The 21,717-nt window shown below is 46.7% G+C and overlaps 1 protein-coding gene across 6 annotated transcripts in view; it reads left to right on the top strand.

Moving 5' to 3' along the window:
- LOC138643219 (cytochrome P450 2C20-like) overlaps window positions 1–21,717 on the top strand; it is a 383,231-nt gene that overhangs the window by 181,202 nt on the left and 180,312 nt on the right. For all 6 annotated transcript variants that reach the window (XM_069732076.1, XM_069732074.1, XM_069732075.1 and 3 more), the window contains 2 exons: window positions 7,912–8,074; window positions 8,487–8,627. In XM_069732076.1, coding sequence (XP_069588177.1) covers window positions 7,912–8,074; window positions 8,487–8,627 — 304 coding nt within the window. The remainder of the gene's footprint in view (window positions 1–7,911; window positions 8,075–8,486; window positions 8,628–21,717) is intronic.

Raw genomic sequence — 21,717 nt, 5'->3', positions numbered from 1 at the left:
GTGTGCACGCAGGAGGTACGTAATGTCATCCATGCTGCCGCAATAAAACCAGACATGTTTACATGTAGGTCTCATGGACACACATGTGGGTCACACGGATATACAGTCCTTGTGAAATCTAAGAGGTGTGGGGATCACCAAGAATTTTTTTTTTTTATCAGATAGAGTTTTATTATCCGCAAAGAATAAACAATCAGAATATTTCTCATGGCAATGTTTCATTAAACATTTACAGATAACTTTTTCCCCCCGACCCAGAGCCCCCCCACCCCGCCCCACCCCAGAGACCTCAGCCAGAGCCCCCCCACCCCGCCCCACCCCAGAGACCTCAGCCAGAGCCCCCCCACCCCGCCCCACCCCAGAGACCTCAGCCAGAGCCCCCCCACCCCGCCCAACCCCAGAGACCTCAGCCAGAGCCACCCCACTTCCCATCATCATACAAACCTTTGAATAAACATCCGTTATATTTCCATTGAATACTAGGTTCCCTATATTCTCATTTATCATCCTAATTCAAGTCCATCCACGGTTGCCACAGCTTGTGGAAGATGTCCAGCTTATTCCTTTTGGTGTAGATACTTTTCTCCAAAGTAAGTATATGCTCCGCTTGCTTAAGAAAGTCTCTTCTTGTTGGAGGTTCCTCTCTAATCCAAAATTTGGCGATCAATTTTCCAGCAATGAATAACAATCGTGCAATAGCTATTTTAAACATGTTGTCCGTAACAATTTCCTCCACATATCCCAATATGCAAGTCAGTGGAACCCTAGGGACAGAACATCCATACACCAGTTCAATACGATTTAAAACAACTATCCAGAAGGAGGAGAGTCTAGGGCACTGCCACATCATATGCAATATCCCCGCCTGGGATTGTGAGCACCGAGGGCAGTCCGAGTTCTGCCTAAGCCCAGCCTTGAACAACCTGTCAGGGGTTCTATAGGCCCTATGGATTACGAATAACTGTGATAGCCTGCCTGGTTCACTCATTGATATCTTGGGCACATATTCTAGGACCGACTCCCATCTATCATTGTCAATTATTCCCAATTCAGCTTCCCATTTCCCTTTGGCTCGGATGGGATATTTTCCCAGGAAAGAAAAAAGTAGAAACCCATATATTTCTGAAATCGCCCCCTTCGTGCTGCTATTCTGAAGGATATAGTCGAGCATGAGATCAATCTGTACCACTATGGCTCCCCTTTTATTCTGTGCCTGATAAGCATGAGAGATACGATTATACTGGAACAATTCAGACCGTGGCAACTGAAATTCTTCCTGCAACTCCTCAAATGTTTTAAGTCTGCCCTGACTTATCAGCTGCCCCAGCCGTTTAATACCTGCTGCAGACCAAAAGTGAAAACCCTCCCTCTGCCTAAATTCCGGTAGATAAATGTTGTCCCAAATAGGCGAGAATCTGGTGAACCCACTCACTTCCCTAATCAGTTTGACTTTTTCCCATACTCTGTGAATTAATCTGATAGTGCACCCCTGTGAACCCATTTGTTTGAATTGTCCTCCCTCCAAACTGTCACTCAAAACGTCTGCCTGTAGTAAGAACCTCAAGCTATTAGGTATTTGCACACTCCCTGCCTCCTCCCCCCATCCTTTGAGATGTTGACACTGTGCTGCTAAGAAGTATAGCCATGGATTAGGAAGTGTAAGACCCCCCTCTGTTTTGGCCCTCTGAAGTATCTCCTGTTTAAACCTAGGACTCTTTCCTCCCCATATTAATTCCCCAAACAAAGACCTAATCTTACGGAATCTGCATTGTGTAATCCAAATGGGAGAGTTATGTAGCACGTACAACAACTGTGGCATTACAATCATCTTTAAGAGGTTCACCCTACCAACCACCGATAAATGTAATTTGTTCCATGCCGCAATCTTGGTACGAATTTTCTGCATTAATGGACTTAAATTCAGTTCCTCAAAGGTAGTTAGAGGAAGTGCAATCTGAATACCCAAATATTTGAATTTTTGAACAATCTTTAATTTTGTGGTTATCGCCCTCTCTCCACTGCCAATACTGTCCCCCTCAATCAACAACATACAAGACTTATCCCAGTTTATTGTGAGACCCGAAAACCGACCAAACTCCTCAATCAAAGCAACCGCATTGCACAGGGACCTTTCAGAATCCTCCAGGAACAACAAAATATCGTCAGCATATAATGCAATTTTGTCTTCCCTCCTACCATAGATGAAACCTCTAACCTCCTGAGCACCTCTTATTTTAGCCGCTAACGGCTCCACGGCCAGAGCGAAGAGCAACGGGGACAGCGGACATCCCTGTCTGGTACCCCTAAACAGCGGGAAACTCTCTGACAAATTATTATTAACTCTAATTTTTGCCGTTGGGAACGAGTACAGCAACTTAACCCAGGAGATGAATTTTGGACCAAACCCCAGGCGATCCAGTACCGACCACAAGTAACTCCACTCCACACAATCAAAGGCCTTGTGGGCATCTAAAGACACCACAACTCTTTTTCCGGCATTGTCTGCAGGAATTTGCATATTTAAAAATAGCCTTCTCAAGTTAATTGCTGTGGATTTATTGGGCATAAAGCCAGACTGGTCTGGGTGAATCAATTTATCGATCACTTGGGACAGCCTGTTCGCCAGGGCCTTCGCCAAAATCTTTATGTCAGCCGTTAGAAGTGAAATTGGTCTATACGACTCCGGCTGTTGAGGATCTTTATCAGCTTTAGGAATAACCACCACAATGGCCTCTCTCATTGATGGGGGCAGCACTCCCCTCTCCAACGACTCAGAGAACACTCGCTCCAATTTGGGCATTAACTCTGCATTAAGAATTTTATAAACCTCTACTGGGATACCGTCCGTCCCCGGAGCCTTGCCCCCCGCCATATCCGCCAAAGCCGCCTTCAATTCTTCCTCCCCAAGCGGTCTATCCATCCACTCCCTTTCCTCTCTACCTAGTCTGGGTAAGTCAACCTCTTTCAAATAACTATTCATTTCCTCAGGACTTTTATCCACCCTAGAGGAATATAATTTACTATAAAATCTCTGAAAAACGTCTAAAATTTCCCCCCCCTGAGTAACCGTTTTACCTTCCTCTGTTCTTATGGAGTATACATGTGAAGAATCCCGCTGCGCAGAAACCACCACCGAGAGCAAATGTCCTACCTTCTCTCCCTCAGAATAAAATGTTTCCTTTTGAAAGGCTCTCAACCTATCTGCCCTACGCATATGGAGTTCATCGACCGCTGCCTGAGCCGCCCTCATACGAAGTTGCACTTCTCTTGAATTCTGAGAGGCCAGTGTCTCTTCCGCCACCCTCAGTTCCTCCATCACTGTATTGTCTTGAATTTTAGACTTAGTTTTATGTCTCGAGATGTCCCGGAATAAAATTCCTCTCAGGTATGCCTTCATGGTGTCCCACACTACAAGATTCCCCGCACTCCCTTCATTAATCCTGAAAAACTCCCCGAGTTCAGTTCCCACCTGTTCCATATCCAAATACTGTAGCCAGGAGGGGTGAAATTTCCATCCCAACCCCGTCAGACCACTCTTCCCAGTCATTTGTACAGAGACCAGTACTGGGCTATGGTCCGATATTACTCTAGGCCTATACTCCACCTCGTGTATTAGATTATTCACCCCCCCATTTCCCAAAGCCACATCAATGCGAGATAAAGATCCGTATGTTGCTGAATAACATGAGTAGGCATATGATTACGCACCCGCCACAAATCTATCCATCCTATTTCTCTTAGATAATTTCCAAAAGGAGTAGAGTTCCCTTCACTTCTCAACTCCGCATGTCTACCCTTGTCCCAGTGATCATTAGATATATTGTTCACATCCCCCACTATAAGGAGGGGCACCCCATCCCACCTACCCGTAATTTCCAGAATCTCCTGTATCTTTTTCTTGGAATATGGTGGTGGAATATAAATTGACACAATACAAATTAACCTGTTAAATATCTTGCATACTAAAAACACAAATTGGCCGTCTTTATCGGTGGTTACCTCAATCTCTTCAAACGGAACAGTAACGTGTATCAAAATTGACACACCTCTGGCATAATTTGAGAACGTTGAGTGATACACCTTTCTCACCCATCTCTTCTGTAGAATAGCAACCTTTTCCTTCACTAGGTGAGTTTCCTGCAGACATATCACTGAAGGCCTCTGTTTCAGTACATATTGGAAAATAGCTGTTCTTTTAGTAGCATTTGCAAGGCCCCTAACATTCCAACTTAGGATTTTAACCTCCCCACCCATTGTAGCTTATAGAAACAATGAATGAGTTCAAGCTCCCTAAGGTCTCAACCCCAACTCCCACCCCCTCCCTCCTTCCCCCCCCATCCCCAATTCCCAACTGAAATAACTCTCTATCTCTCCCCTCTCTTAAGCCCACCCAACTCCTCTCTACTCTTAGAATATCAAAATAAACTCTCCCTCTCAATTTGAGATCTGGGAACGCTGTTTCACAGCCTAACGATAAAAACTCTGCGTTCCTTCAGCTCCCCCGCCCACCATAGCCAAAATGCAAATTCCGTTGCGCCGCCGAACACAACCTGATGATATCAATATACCATAAAGTCACAGCATAAGTACCAGTTAACTATCAAACCAAACATAACAATAAAGGGTTAACAATTGCCTCAGTAGCACTTAAATCAGTTTCAGCGGGTCTGCCCCGTTCTGACATGCTTAGTATTGAGATCCAGCCATTGTGACGCCTCCTCTGGATTTTGGAAAAAATGCACCCGATCCAGAGCCACCACCCTTAATTTTGCTGGGTAAATCATTGAATAACGGACATCTAAGTCTCGCAACCTCCTCTTGACCTCTCCAAACTTCATCCGAAGCTTTTGGACCGCCGCAGAGTAATCCGGATAAAGGGAGACCCGATTACCATCAATGGTCAGCTCATCACAATTCCTGGCTTTCCTCAACAAAATGTCTCGGTCCTGATAGTTCAGAATTTTAGCCAAGATAACTCTTGGGGCCGAGCCGGGGGGAGGGGTCTGGTGGGCACACGGTGCGCTCTTTCAACGGCAAACATCTTAGTAAGGCCATCTCCACCCACAGCGTTTTTTAGCCATGCCTCAATATAAGCCGTGGGGTTGCTCCCTTCCGCCTTTTCTGGGACCCCCACAATCCTTAGGTTGTTCCTGCGGGATCGGTTTTCAAGGTCATCAGTTTTAAACTCCAGATCAGCAATACGTTGAATATACTTTTTTTCCCTGTTTAACAATTCACCAATCCGATCTTCTGCACTCCCAACCCTTTCTTCCACCTCTTCCACTCTCTTTTCAACTTTACGCATAGCAGAGTTTAAAGCGACCATCTCTCCCTTTAATTCATCCGCTCGTAGGTTTAGAGCCCCCAGGGCAGACTTACAGTACATCACCACTGAAAATATGTCCTTCAGAGTCGGCTCCTCCATTTCTGGCATGTCAGACTGTGCAGGCAGAACAGCTCCTGCGGCCCTCGTAGGAGATCCTTGGTCTGACCCACTGCACTGTAGCTGAGCCCCTCCTTCCTGCTGATCTCCGGGGGCACCAGCTGCTCCAGACTCCACACTTCCAGCCTCTGACTGTAGATTTACAGCCTCCTCTGACCTGGCAAATCGCTCCAACTTAGCAATCACATCCATCTTCCTCTGATAAGCAGCGCTTGCCCTCGCCGCCTCCTCTGCAGTCTCGACGCCATCTTGGGCCTGTGAGCTTCCCGCAGCTGTCAGCTCCTTCTGTCTCCTGCGTGTCATCCTCAGATAAGATTCTTTTCCTTCGGGTCACACCTCGCTCCCCGAGACTATGTGCACTCCTGAGAGTATGATTTGCGTTCGGCGGCGCCTCTAAGGGGTTAATACAGAGATAATGAAGCGGGAGAGCTCTGTTGCACGTCTGTTCACATCGCCTGCTAGGCCACGCCCCGGGGGATCACCAAGAATTTAATGTGCGTGTGTCTCCTGTAAGTGTGAAAACTGAGGCCAAGCGTATCGGAAAAATGCGTATGTGAAGGGGCCTAAGGAGGTTTGCTCCTCGTCATCGAGAAATGTGTTGCGAATTCCACTCCTGGGCTCCCTCTGGTGGTTGTAAGTAGCATTTTTGTGAGTTCTGCTCTTGGGCTCCCTCCTGTGGTTTTGAGTGGTATGGCTGCTTCTTGGATTTAGCTTCAGCAGCTGTTTTCACTGATCGTCTTTCTGGCTCAGCTATATTAGTCTGGCCTTATCCCTCATTCAATGCCAGTTGTCAATTGTTCCTGCCTGGAGTCATTGCTCTTAGGACTTTCCTGACACTCTGACCAGTTCATCAAAGCTAAGTCCTTGCTTGTCCTTTTGCGGTTCTCTTGTTGTGGGCTTTGTTGTTCAGCACTTTCTTTGTTTTTGTTCATTTGTCCAGCTTTTCAGTATGGATCTATTCAGTTAAGCTGGAAGCTCTGGGCAGCAGAGTTTGCCCTCCACACCTTTAGTCAGGTGTGGAAATTTTTGCATTTCTCTGCGGTGGACTTTTTCTAGTTTTTATTACTGACCGCACAGCGTTCTGTCCTGTACTATTTCTATTTAGCTGGTTACCCATCCACTCAAGAATCCAGTACAAAACTACTACCCTCATCCACAAAGCACTCCATGGCTCAGCACCACCCTACATCTCCTCTCTGGTCTCAGTCTACCACCCTACCCGTGCCCTCCGCTCCGCTGATGACCTCAGGTTAGCATCCTCAATAATCAGAACCTCCCACTCCCGTCTCCAAGACTTTACACGTGCTGCGCCGATTCTTTGGAATGCACTACCTAGGATAATACGATTAATCCCCAATCCCCACAGTTTTAAGCGTGCCCTAAAAACTCATTTGTTCAGACTGGCCTACCGCCTCAATGCATTAACCTAACGATCCCTGTGTGGCCTATATTAAAAAAAAAAAAAAAAATTAATTAACTGGTTCATGCAGCTTTACATGAACACCCAAGCCTTACACTATGGCTGGTCCGAATAACTATAGCAATTGTTACCATCCACCTCTCGTGTCTCCCCTTTTCCTCATAGTTTGTAAGCTTACGAGCAGGGTCCTCATTCCTCCTGGTATCTGTTTTGAACTGTATTTCTGTTATGCTGTAATGTCTATTGTATGTACAAGTCCCCTCTATAATTTGTAAAGCGCTGCGGAATATGTTGGCGCTATATAAATAAAAATTATTATTATTATTATTATTATTATTTAGCTAGAAGTGGCCTCCTGTGCTAAATCTTGTTTCATACTACGTATGTCATTTCCTTCTCCTCTCACAGTCATTATTTGTGGGGGGCTAATCTATCCTTTGGGGATTTTCTCTGAGGCAAGATAGTTTTCCTGCTTCTATCTTTAGGGGTAGTTAGCTCTTAGGCTGTGACGAGATGCCTTGGCCGAGTTAGGAGCATTCCACGGCTACTTCTAGTGTTGTGTCGAGCTTAGGGACTGCGGTCAGTATAGTTGCCACCTGCTCAGAGCTGGACGCATGTCGCTCCTTAATCACCAGATCATAACAGAAATGGCCCCTGCTTGGCTCAAATTTTTAATATCACAAAATTAAGATTTCTTCTTGTTTCAGATTAAAACTTTTACTATTTTTTTTCAGTTGCTTTACAATGCAGGTAGAATTTAGTGAAAATTCCATCATCGTCCAGCGCGTTCCGGACATCACTCTGTCCTTAGTCATGGCAAGATTCTGTCATTTTTACTGAATTGTACAAGGATTGTAAAGAGGTTGAAATAAAACTGGTGAAATAAATTTAATCTGATTTTTCTTGAAATTTTTATTTTTGCCATCTTTACATTGTAAAGTGACTGTGAATTGAAAGTTCTCCTGAAAATTTACGGAGATACAATCTTAGGGAAAGAGGAATGTATGGCAGCTGTTTGTTAACTTATCAAATGTGTTTCCTCCATCAGCTCAGCCAAAAATACGGCTCCGTGTTCACCATTTGGAACTTGTCAGAACCTGTGGTCGTCCTGTGCGGCTACGAGACGGTGAAAGACGCTCTGATAAATCACGCCGAGCAGTTCAGTGCACGCCCCATGATCCCAGTGTTTCATGCCTCCACCGAGGGATATGGTGAGATTAAAGCATCATGTAGGATCTCCAAAATCAATTTAGAGTCATTTAGCATACACAAAACAGTGGTTGGGGAGGAGGGAGATGAAGCTGCAGTTACAATCTCTTGGAAACAGGTCAAAGATAAGATTACATGTACAGTTATCATCCCCGCTCTCCACATCAGATTTTTCAATGTGGAACGATACTTTTCAAACTGTGAGGTCCTACACAATTCTTCATGAGGCGGTGCATGCCTCCCAAATAGGATAGACCAGGGTGGTAGCACCAGGGGCATTGTGGAGGATGTTGGGGCACTTTGGCTGACAGTTTTTCTTTAAGGCTTGTAAGGGGTACTATGGTAATGAGGTGAGGACTAGAAAACTCTTGTTCTGTATGCAGCCAGTAATGTCTTCATGTCCTTTCTTCTTAGGTATTAATGGACCACGGTGGCGATCACTCCGCCGCTTCACTATTTCAATTCTCAGGAATTTTGGAATGGGGAAGAAGAACATGGAGATGAGAGTATTGGCAGAGTCCAAATACCTGGTGCAGGCCGTGTCAGAGACAGGAGGTGGGTGAGATCTAAATATTCCAAAATCTGATGTCAGCCAATAGGAGAGATGTCATAAATCTCAAAGTCCATAATGAAATTTGCATATGCTTGTCCCTTCATCTGATCTCAACTTGGCAATGATCATTGATTTCCCTCACAAATTGCTTTCCATTAGGGTTGAGCGAAAATTCAAAAATCGCCGACTTTCGGCAAAGTCGGGTTTCATGAAACCCGACCCGATCCTAGTGTTGGACCGGCCATGAGGTCGGCGATCCTCTCGCCAAAGTCGTGTTTCGTATGACGCTTTCAGCGCCATTTCTCAGCCAATGAAGGAGGACGCAGAGTGTGGGCAGCGTGATGACATAGGTCTCGGTCCCCACCATGTTAGAGAAGGGCATGGCAGTGATTGGCTTGCTTTCTGCGGCGTCACAGGGGCTATAAATGGGCGTTCCCGCCGACCACCATCTTACTTCTGCTGATCTGAGCATAGGGAGAGGTTGCTGCCGCTTCATCAGAAGAAGGGATATAGTTAGGGAGGGAAGATTAACCCCCAAACTGCTTGTGCTGTAGCAATTTCCACTGTCCAACACCACCTTTTCTTTGCAGGGACAGAGCAGTTTATATTTTTGTGCATCAGCTCTGTAGCTTATTAGGCTGCCCTAGAAGGCGCCCTAATAGCTGGATTGCTGTTTGTACACCGCTGTGCAAACCAACTGCTTTTTTAAAAGCAAAAATCCTGTTGCTCATTTCTGCACAGTTCTCTTGTTCTTTGTTCACACTTTTGTGTGCAGCAGTCCTTTTTAGTGCTGCCATACGTGTCCTGAGATCATTGTAGGGAGATTGAAATTGTAGTACAGTCCTTGTATTTTTTTTATATATCTTCCAGTCACTTTCTGCCACTTACATTGTGTAGTGTAATACACTGTGCCTGAGTTTTGGTTCAGTCTCCCCCCCAAAAAAGGGGAGATTCAAATTCTCACAAAGTGGATCTGGAGCACCCCCGTGGGCCGTTGGGTACTTGGTACTGGGCCCTTCTGTTCTCGGTGGGGATGTCACCGTGGCTGACCCGGTCCGTGGCCATCGGGAGGTACATTGATGAAATGGGGAAAGGTCTTTAAAGGGATAATGTTCGTGACGCCACCTGTGGTATTCGGTCAGGGTAACAGATGCTGCTCAGGGGTCCGTCGGGGTGATGTTATGGCAGATAGATGGAATACCTTCCCACAGGTGAAATATATCCACAGGGCTTCCCAGAGTGTAGATGGTGGATGATGCAAGGTGCAGTGAATAACGAGGACACAAGGTTGCAGTCTCTTTACCTTTACTGAAGGCTTCAGCATCCACAGTCCAGGGTAGGGACCACAGGGTAGGCAGAGTCCGGCCGGTCTGAAGGCAAATCCAGAGTCCCCTTACCCAGGTGGAATGCAATAGCCTTCTTCTAGAGCCTGGGCGTTGTAGTACCTCCCTGCTGAGCAACTCGGTAAGGTCCTCAAAACTATTGTAGATGTTAAGTCTCTTCTCTCTGTCCCCCTGACAGATAGGACAAACCCGTATGACGGGTGGCCTGAGACTTTTTATAGGGACCCTAGTGACGCCCCGGCCCCCACAAGTTGCCACCCTGCCTCCTGGGTAAATGGTCGGGCAGCTAACGTGGAATTAACTGTCCTGTCTCTGAAGTAATGGTATAGAGCTCTTTACTCCCTCAGTGTTCTGGCTACCGGTGCTGCGCTTCAGAAAGAGGTAGCTTGCTTCTAGCTGGTCTCCCTCTGTTTCACTCCTGTTGCTATGACTTCGTTGCTCACTCACTGCAATACAATTCCTTTCGTGTCCTTTCTTGGGATGCTGCCGCACGTGGGGCAGGCGCAGCTCCGTGTACCTTCCTTCCGTAGGCCGCAGTCTGGAGCTGGCTGGAACCCAATCCAGCCAGCCTCTGCCAAACTCAGTCAGGACCCACTGACTATCTCCTTCTCCCTCCCGTCAGCTTCTATCCCTTTCTATGACTAACTTCCTCCCCAACCCACCAGTTTTACCCAAGTGTGAGGAGTGCCCTAATAGATAAAAGCATGGCTCCCCCTGGAGGACTGGAGTGTGAAGTGTGTGTAGTGGTTGTGATACCTGGACAGAAGATCTCCTTCATTGCCTTCAGACGTAACATCACTCCCCCTGGTGGAAGAATAACATTACTGCAACGACCAGGACGCGCTCCATCCCCCCCCCCCTGTTAAATCCAGTACTACCGGACTGGGAAAAAGAAAACAACAATACATCAGCAAAAGACATGCAAAATTTTTTAAATGAAAAAGTTAATATATAATAAGCTTCCCTTTATGGGAGGTGAGAACATTTGAACGTTGCAAACAATAACATATTTACATTGTGCGTAAAACTTTCAAAGGCAGATAGAAAACAGTTACTATCTAATTATGAAACCCAACTACCCATACAGGTATTCTATCTTACTAAGTGCAAGTACCCTCTAAGGGTATACTATCATTAACCCTTAAGGTGCCAATCAACAGTTTCCTTATCTTTCTTCTACATATGCAGGACTATCTGTCTACCCCCACAGGCCTACTGCATTTAGTTTCCTAAAACCTCAATTTTATTTAAAGTAAATCACTTAACATTTTATTCTCAACATTATAAAACATTCTATCACTATCTAACCTGCTACATACTATCAGCTATGTAAACATTATTGCTATCTAATTTCTTAAGGCAAAGTGCAACAAGTAAACATTCCCTTTAAGAGGGAAACTCAAGTCTTTGTCGAGGTAGTGCAAACAATCAACAAGTCAGTTATCAACCTTTTTAAAACAGCAAAACTTTCACGAAGTCCTCAGGAACAGTTTCTTCGCAAAGGCTTCTTTTTGGAAAACCAGTAGAGAGCACCTTTAAGAAGGTGAAACTATATACAATGGACAGTTTGTGATCATGCACAGTTCATGATTCCGCAGTTTTTTTGTATAAAAGGTAGAAACTTGTGCAAAAACAGGTGCAACTGAAGCATAGGATCCCTTTAACGCAGGACCCCTAGACGGGTTTTTAAAGCAGCAAAAAGGAAATGTTTTTGAACTATTTACAGTTTTCAGGTTTTCGAGATTTACTTGTTTAACGCTGGGGGTAGTACCGGTGGGGGTAGTCCTGTGGGGTATTGGCTATCACCGGGTACTACGTAGAGTGCGTCTTCACTATGGATAGGGGTCTGTGTGCTCACATTTTTTGCTCCACCAGGGCACCAGCACATCTTGAGCACAGAATGACAGATGCTCTTTTAGGAATGGCAGCGGTTATTGTTTCCCTCACCTGGCCAGATGAGGGTGGTGTCGGGAAATATGGAGCCTCTGGTGACAACGGCTCCGAGTCTCCAGGTGGCGATGGCAGGTGTTGTGAATTCTGTTGTCGAACTCCCTCCTGTGGTCGTGAATGGTACTTCGGTGAGTTCTGTCCATGGACTCCCTCTGGTGGCTGTGAGTGAAGCTGCTGCTTCTGAGGTTCCTTACACAGGTGACGTGGTTCATCCTTTGGTTGGCTCCTCTTTTTAACTCCATTCAGATCGTTACTCCATGCCAGCTGTCAATGTTCCTGTGCTGGTTCAGTTCGCTCTTGGATCTTCTGGAGACCTGTCTCTTCCTGCAAGAAGCTAAGTCCCCGATTGTTATTTTCTGTTCTTGGTTTTCTAGTCCAGCTTGCTTTCATGATTTTGTCTTCCTAGCTGGAAGCTCTGGGATGCAGGGTGGCGCCTCCGCACCGTGAGTCGGTGCGGGGGTCTTTTTGCACACTCTGCATGGTCTTTTGTAGTTTTTTGTGCTGACCGCAAAGTGTTATGACCTGGTGGTCAGGACAATAATGGACCTGGTGGTTAAGAGCACACGGAATGACCTGATAGTTACTGATAATAAAGGATGAGCTCTGGGACGTGGGAACTCCACTGACCGCAATCCCTAAAGCTATCAACCACACTAGAAATAGCCGTGGATTGCGCCTAACGCTCCCTATGCAACTCGGCACAGCCTAAGAAACTAGCTAGCCCCGAAGATAGGAAAATAAAGCCTACCTTGCCTCAGAGAAATTCCCCAAAGGAAAAGGCAGCCCCCCACATATAATGACTGTGAGTAAAGATGAAAATACAAACACAGAGATGAAATAGATTAAGCAAAGTGAGGCCCGACTTACTGAACAGACCGAGGATAGGAAAGGTTACTTTGCGGTCAGCACAAAAACCTACAAAAGACCACGCAGAGGGCGCAAAAAGACCCTCCGCACCGACTCACGGTGCGGAGGCGCTCCCTCTGCGTCCCAGAGCTTCCAGCAAGCAAGACAACAAAATAAATAGCAAGCTGGACAGAAAAATAGCAAACCAAAGAAATACAAGCTGGAACTTAGCTTCTGATGGGAAGACAGGTCACAAGAACGATCCAGGAGTGAACTAGACCAATACTGGAACATTGACAGGTGGCCTGGAGCAAAGATCTAAGTGGAGTTAAATAGAGCAGCAGCCAACGAATTAACCTCGTCACCTGTGAAAGGAAACTCAGAAACACCCACCAGAGAAAGTCCATGGACAGAACCAGCCGAAGTACCATTCATGACCACAGGAGGGAGCCCGACAACAGAATTCACAACAGTACCCCCCCTTGAGAAGGGGTCACTGAACCCTCACCAGAGCCCCCAGGCCGACCCAGATGAGCCAAAGGAAAGGCACGAATCAGATCGGCAGCATGAACATCAGAGGCAAAAACCCAGGAATTATCTTCCTGACCATAACCCTTCCACTTGACCAGGTACTGGAGTTTCCGTCTCGAAACACGAGAATCCAAAATCTTCTCCACCACATACTCCAACTCCCCCTCAACTAACACCGGGGCAGGAGGATCAACGGATGGAACCACAGGCGCCACGTATCTCCGCAATAACAACCTATGGAACACATTATGGATGGCAAAAGAAGCCGGAAGGGCCAAACGAAATGACACAGGATTGATAACCTCAGAAATCTTATACGGACCAATGAAACGAGGCTTAAACTTCGAAGAGGAAACCTTCATAGGAACATAACGAGACGACAACCAAATCAAATCCCCAACACGAAGTCGGGGACCCACACAACGCCGGCGGTTAGCGAAACGTTGAGCCTTCTCCTGGGACAATGTCAAATTGTCCACCACATGAGTCCAAATCTGCTGCAACCTATCCACCACAGTATCTACACCAGGACAGTCTGAAGACTCAACCTGCCCTGAAGAGAAACGAGGATGGAAACCAGAATTGCAGAAAAACGGCAAAACCAAAGTAGCCGAGCTGGCCCGATTATTAAGGGCGAACTCAGCCAACGGCAAAAAGGACACCCAATCATCCTGATCAGCAGAAACAAAGCATCTCAGATATGTTTCCAAAGTTTGATTAGTTCGTTCGGTTTGGCCATTTGTCTGAGGATGGAAAGCCGAGGAAAAAGACAAATCAATGCCCATCCTAGCACAAAAGGATCGCCAAAACCTTGAAACAAACTGGGAACCTCTGTCAGAAACGATGTTCTCCGGGATACCATGTAAACGAACCACATGCTGGAAAAATAATGGCACCAAATCAGAGGAGTAAGGCAATTTAGACAAAGGTACGAAATGGACCATCTTAGAAAAGCGATCACAAACCACCCAAATGACCGACATCTTTTGAGAGACGGGGAGATCCGAAATAAAATCCATAGAAATATGCGTCCAGGGCCTCTTCGGGACCGGCAAGGGCAAAAGCAACCCACTGGCACGAGAACAGCAGGGCTTAGCCCGAGCACAAGTCCCACAGGACTGCACAAAAGAACGCACATCCCACGACAAAGACGGCCACCAGAAGGATCTAGCCACCAAATCACTGGTACCAAAGATTCCAGGATGCCCAGCCAACACTGAACAATGAATCTCAGAGATAACTCTACTAGTCCATCTATCAGGGACAAACAGTTTCTCCACTGGGCAACGGTCAGGTCTATCAGCCTGAAATTTTTGCAGCACCCGCCGCAAATCAGGGGAGATGGCAGACAAAATTACCCCCTCTTTGAGAATACCCGCCGGCTCAGGAACACCCGGAGAGTCAGGCACAAAACTTCTTGACAGGGCATCAGCCTTCACATTCTTAGAGCCCGGAAGGTACGAAACCACAAAATCAAAACGGGAGAAAAATAACGACCATCGAGCCTGTCTCGGATTCAACCGTTTAGCAGACTCAAGATAAGTCAAATTCTTGTGATCTGTCAAGACCACCACACGATGCTTGGCTCCTTCCAGCCAATGACGCCACTCCTCGAATGCCCACTTCATGGCCAACAATTCACGATTACCAACATCATAGTTACGCTCAGCAGGCGAAAACTTTCTAGAAAAGAAAGCACATGGCTTCATCACCGAGCCATCAGAACTTCTTTGTGACAAAACAGCCCCTGCTCCAATCTCAGAAGCATCAACCTCAACCTGAAACGGAAGCGAAACATCTGGCTGGCACAACACAGGGGCAGAAGAAAAACGACGCTTCAACTCCTGAAAAGCCTCTACAGCCGCAGAAGATCAATTGACCACATCAGCACCCTTCTTGGTCAAATCAGTCAACGGTTTAGCAACAGTAGAAAAATTAGCGATGAAGCGCCGATAAAAATTAGCAAAGCCCAGGAACTTTTGCAGGCTCTTCCCAGATGTCGGCTGAGTCCAATCGTAAATGGCCTGGACTTTAACAGGGTCCATCTCGATAGTAGAAGGGGAAAAAATTAACCCCAAAAATGAAACCTTCTGAACTCCAAAGAAACACTTTGACCCCTTCACAAACAAGGAATTCGCACGAAGGACCTGGAACACCATTCTGACCTGCTTCACGTGAGACTCCCAATCATCCGAAAAGACCAAAATATCATCCAAATACACAATCAGGAACTTATCAAGGTACTCTCGGAAGATGTCATGCATAAAGGACTGAAATACTGATGGAGCATTGGAAAGCCCGAATGGCATAACCAGGTACTCAAAATGGCCCTCGGGCGTATTAAATGCTGTTTTCCATTCATCGCCTTGTTTAATACGCACAAGATTATACGCCCCTCGAAGATCTATCTTGGTGAACCAACTAGCCCCTTTAATACGAGCAAACAAATCAGACAGCAACGGCAAAGGATACTGAAATTTGACTGTAATTTTATTAAGGCGGTAATCAATGCAAGGTCTCAAAGAACCATCCTTCTTGGCCACAAAAAAGAACCCTGCTCCTAACGGTGATGACAACGGGCGAATATGGCCTTTCTCCAAGGATTCCTTTATATAACTCCGCATAGCGGCGTGTTCTGGCACAGATAAATTGAACAATCGGCCCTTAGGAAACTTACTACCAGGAATCAAATTAATTGCACAATCGCAATCCCTATGAGGAGGTAGGGCACTGGCTTTGGGCTCATCAAATACATCCCGATAATCCGACAAAAACTCTGGAACTTCAGAAGGAGTGGAAGACGAAATAGACAAAAATGGAACATCACCATGTACCCCCTGGCAACCCCAGCTGGACACAGACATAGATTTCCAGTCCAATAGTGGATTATGAACCTGTAGCCATTGCAACCCCAAAACGACCACATCATGCAGATTATGCAACACCAGAAAGCGGATATCCTCCTGATGTGCAGGAGCCATGCACATGGTCAATTGGGTCCAATACTGAGGCTTATTCTTGGCCAAAGGCGTAACATCAATTCCTCTCAATGGAATAGGATACTGCAAGGGCTCCAAGAAAAAACCACAGAGCAAAGCATACTCCAAGTCCATCAAATTCAGGGCAGCGCCTGAATCCACAAATGCCATAACAGAATAGGATGACAAAGAGCAAATCAAAGTAACAGACAATAGAAATTTAGACTGTACCGTACCAATGGTGGCAGACCTAGTGAACCGCTTAGTGCGCTTATGACAATCGGAGATAGCATGAGTGGATTCACCACAGTAAAAACACAGCCCATTCCGACGTCTGTGTTCTTGCCGTTCAGCTCTGGTCAAAGTCCTATCACATTGCATAGGCTCAGGCCCATGCTCAGATAGTACCGCCAAATGGTGCACAGCTTTACGCTCACGCAAGCGTCGATCGATCTGAATGGCCAAGGACATAGACTCATTCAGACCAGCAGGCATGGGAAACCCCACCATGATATCCTTAAGGGCTTCAGAGAGACCCTTTCTGAAGATTGCGGCCAGGGCACATTCATTCCACTGAGTGAGCACAGACCACTTTCTAAACTTCTGACAATATATCTCCGCTTCATCCTGACCCTGACACAGAGCCAGCAAGATTTTCTCTGCCTGATCCACTGAATTAGGTTCGTCATAAAGCAATCCAAGCGCCAGGAAAAACGCATCAACATCACGCAATGCAGGATCTCCTGGCGCAAGGGAAAATGCCCAGTCTTGAGGGTCCCCACATAACAAAGAAATAATAATCTTTACTTGTTGAACAGGGTCACCTGAGGAGCGAGGTTTCAAGGCAAGAAACAATTTACAATTATTTTTGAAATTCAAGAACTTAGATCTATCACCAAAAAACAAATCAGGAATAGGAATCTTAGGCTCTGACATCGGATTCTGAACCACAAAATCTTGAATGTTTTGTATCCTTGTAGTGAGATTATCCATCCAAGAGGACAGACCTTGAATGTCCATGTTTACACCTGTGTTCTGAACCACCCAGAGGTAAAGGGGAAAATTGAGACAAAACACAGTGCAAAGAAAAAAAAAATGGTCTCAGAACTTCTGTTATCCCTCTATTGCGATGCATTAGTACTTTGGGCCACCTGTACTGTTATGACCTGGTGGTCAGGACAATAATGGACCTGGTGGTTACGAGCACACGGAATGACCTGATAGTTACTGATAATAAAAGACGAGCTCTGGGACATGGGAACTCCGCTGACCGCAATCCCTAAACCTATCAACCACACTAGAAATAGCCGTGGATTTCGCCTAACGCTCCCTATGCAACTCGGCATAGCCTAAGAAACTAGCTAGCCCCGAAGATAGGAAAATAAAGCCTACCTTGCCTCAGAGAAATTCCCCAAAGGAAAAGGCAGCCCCCCACATATAATGACTGTGAGTAAAGATGAAAATACAAACACAGAGATGAAATAGATTAAGCAAAGTGAGGCCCGACTTACTGAACAGACCGAGGATAGGAAATGTTACTTTGCGGTCAGCACAAAAACCTACAAAAGACCACACAGAGGGCGCAAAAAGACCCTCCGCACCGACTCATGGTGCGGAGGCGCTCCCTCTGCGTCCCAGAGCTTCCAGCAAGCAAGACAACAAATTAAATAGCAAGCTGGACAGAAAAATAGCAAACCAAAGAAATACAAGCTGGAACTTAGCTTCTGATGGGAAGACAGGTCACAAGAACGATCCAGGAGTGAACTAGACCAATACTGGAACATTGACAGGTGGCCTGGAGCAAAGATCTAAGTGGAGTTAAATAGAGCAGCAGCCAACGAATTAACCTCGTCACCTGTGAAAGGAAACTCAGAAACACCCACCAGAGGAAGTCCATGGACAAAACCAGCCGAAGTACCATTCATGACCACAAGAGGGAGCCCGACAACAGAATTCACAACAGCAAAGATACCTTTCCTATCCTCTGTCTATTTAGTTAGTCTGGCCTCCCTTTGCTAAAACCTGTTTCATTTCTGTGTTTGTGATTTTCATCTTTACTCACAGTTAATATTTGTGGGGGGCTGCCTTTTCCTTTGGGGAAATTTCTCTGAGGCAAGGTAGGCTTTATTTTCTATCTCTAGGGCTATCTAGTTCTTAGGCTGTGAAGAGGCGTCTAGGGAGAGTCAGGAACGCTCCACGGCTATTTCTAGTTGTTGTGATAGGATTAGGGCCTGCGGTCAGCAGAGCTCCCACATCCCAGAGCTTGTCCTGTGTGAGTTTAACTATCAGGTCGTGCCGGGTGCTCCTAACCACCAGGTCATAACAGGCAGGGAGTCGATGGGCACTAGGAGGTCTCATCGGTGGCCGGAGCAGGTTCAGATTGCTTACCTGCCGCCGTGGCGTCTCCGGTGCCAATACCTAATAGGAATATACTCACCCTCGGAAGCGCCCTGCTTCCTTCCGACAGCCTTCCTTCCTAAGAATCAGCGCTTGAAGGACCTTCGGTGACGTCACGGCTTCTGATTGGTCGCGCGAGCGGTCACATGGGCAGCCGCGCGGCCAATCACAAGCCGCGACGTCACCGCGACGTCACCGCCAGGTCCTGGAAGGCTGATTCTAAGGAAGGAAGACTGCCGGTTAGTACCAGGGCGCGTCAGAGGGTAAGTATTGCGCTATTTTTTATTTTAATTCTTTATTTTACACTTTAATCTGAATTCCGATACCGATTCCCGATATCTTAATCATATCGGGAATCGGTATCGGAATTCCGATTCCAAATTCAAAAGATTGCCGACTTCATGGCCGACCCCACACTGGGGTCGGGTCGGGTTTCATGAAACCCGACCTTGCCAAAAGTCGGCGACTTTTGAAAAATCTCGACCCGTTTCGCTCAACCCTATTCGTGACGCCACCTGTGGTATTCGGTCAGGGTGATTGACGCTGCTCAGGGGTCCGCTGAGGTGATGTTATGGCAGCTAGATGGTATACCTTCCCACAGGTGAAGCGTATCCCCAGGGCTTCCCAGAGTGTAGATGGTGGATGGTGGATGATGCAAGGCGCAGTAAATAACAAGGATACTAGGTTGCAGTCTCTTTACCCCTACTGAAGGCTTCAGCATCCACAGTCCACGGTAGAGACCACAGGGTAGGCAGAGTCCGGCCGCTCTGAAGGCAAATCCAGAGTCCCCTTATCCAGGTGGAATTCAATAGCCATCCTCTAACGCCTGGGCGTTGTAGTACCTCCCTGCTGAGCAACTCGGTAAGGTCCTCACAACTATTGTAGATGTTAAGTCTCTTCTCTCTGTCGCCCTGACGGATAGGACAAACCCGTATGACGGGTGGCCTGAGGCTTTTTATAGGGACCCTAGTGACGCCCTGGCCCCCATAACTTGCCACCCTGCCTCCTGGGTAAATGGTCGGGCAGCTAACATGGAATTAACTATCCTGCCAGTCTCTGAAGTAACGGCATAGAGCTCTTTACTCCCTCGGTGTTCTGGCTACCGGTCCTGCGGTTCAGAATGAGGCAGCTTGCTTCCAGCTGGTCTCCCTCTGATGTTTCACTCCTGTTGCTATGACTTCGTTGCTCACTCACTGCAACTAGTGTTGAGTGATACCTTCCGATATTTGAAAGTATCGGTATCGGATTGTGTCGCCCGATATCCGAAAAATATCGGATATCGCCGATACCGATACCCGATACCAATACAAGTCAATGGGACACAAATATCGGAAGGTATCCTGGAATGGTTCCCAGGGTCTGAAGGAGAGGAAACTCTCCTTCAGGTCCTGGGATCCATATTCATGTAAAAAATAAAGAATAAAAATAAAATAATATGGGTATACTCACCCCTCCGACGGACCCTGGACCTTAGCGGTGTAACCGGCAGCCTCCGTTCCTAAGAATGAGCGGGTGAAGGACCTTCGATAACGTCGCGGCTTGTGATTGGTCGCGCAACCGCTCTTGTGACCGCTCACGCGACCAATCACAAGCCGCGACGTCATCGCAGGTCCTTCACCCGCTCATTCTTAGGAACGGGGGCTGCCGTTTACACCACTAAGGTCCAGGGTCCGCCGGAGGGGTGAGTATACCCATATTTTTTATTTTTATTCTTTATTTTACACATGAATATTCATCCCGATCCCGATTCCCGATATTGCAAAAATATTGGAACTCGGGATCAGAATTCCGATACCACAAATATCGGCCGATATCCGATACTTGCAGTATCGGAATGCTCAACACTAACTGCAACACAATTCCTTTTGTGTCCTTTCTTAGGTTGTAGCCGCACGTGGGGCAGGCGCAGCTCTGTGTACCTTCCTTCCGTAGGCCGCATTCTGGAGCTGGCTGGAACCCAACCCAGCCAGCCTCTGCCAAACTCGGTCAGGACCCACTGACTATCTCCTTCTCCCTCCAGTCAGCTTCTGTCCCTTTCTCTGACTAACTTCCTCCCTAACCCACCAGTTTTACCCAAGGGTGAGGAGTGCCCTAATAGATAAAAGCATGGCTCCCCCTGGTGGGCTGGAGTGTGAAGTGTGTAGTGGTTGTGATACCTGGACAGAAGATCTCCTTCATTGCCTTCAGACGTAACATCACTCCCCCTGGTGGATGAATAACATTACTGCAATGAACCAGGATTCTGGGGCGCTGCAGATCTACTGCAGTCCTGTTAGTTTGGTGCATGTCAGCCAGCCACTTTCTGCCACTTACATTGCATTGTTTTATACACTGGGCCTGAGTTTTGAGTCAGTCTCCCCCAAAAAAGGGAGTTTCAAATTCTCATAAAGTGGATATACTTCAGTCCTGTTTGTTTGTCGTATATCAGCCAGCCACTTTCTGCCAATTACATTGTGTTGTTTTTTGCACAGGGCCTGATTTTTTGTTCAGTCTCCCCCCCAAAAAAGGGAGATTTAAAATCTCAACACCTTCTACCTTGTTTCACAGTAGCATATAATGGTTGTTATTTTGGTTAGATTTTCCAAAAAATGAGGAAGTCAGGTGGAAAAGGCCGTAGGCGGTGGTTGCGAGCTGGTACTGATGGTGGTGGTGGTGCATCTGGTGGTAGTGGCAAAAGCACAATAGCACCTAAGGCTGGAGGTGTTGAGCCAGCATCATCGTCTGGCTACACAAGGCCTCGAAGGCTCCCTTATCTGGGAGTAGGAAAACGGCTTTTAAAGACGGAGCAGCAGGAAAAAGTTTTGGCTTTCCTTGCTGACTCAGCCTCTTGCTCTTTCGCCTCCTCTTCAGAAAGTTCCAAATATAAAAGCAGCAAGTCGTCAATGGATGCTCCCGGTCAGGAACAAGACGTTTCCTTGTGTCCTTCACCCAAACCAAAAGTGAAGGATGCGTTAGGCGACACTACAGGTTACTCCTTGGAGCTCTTTACACATACCGTGCCTGGGTTAGAACGGGAAATTGTTAACTGCCCATTACAAGATGAATCG

Source organism: Ranitomeya imitator, chromosome 6, assembly GCF_032444005.1.
Source record: "Ranitomeya imitator isolate aRanImi1 chromosome 6, aRanImi1.pri, whole genome shotgun sequence".
Taxonomy (NCBI): Eukaryota; Metazoa; Chordata; class Amphibia; order Anura; family Dendrobatidae; genus Ranitomeya; species Ranitomeya imitator.
Note: the sequence above shows the minus strand (reverse complement) of the source record. Positions and strands in the feature narration are given on the sequence as shown.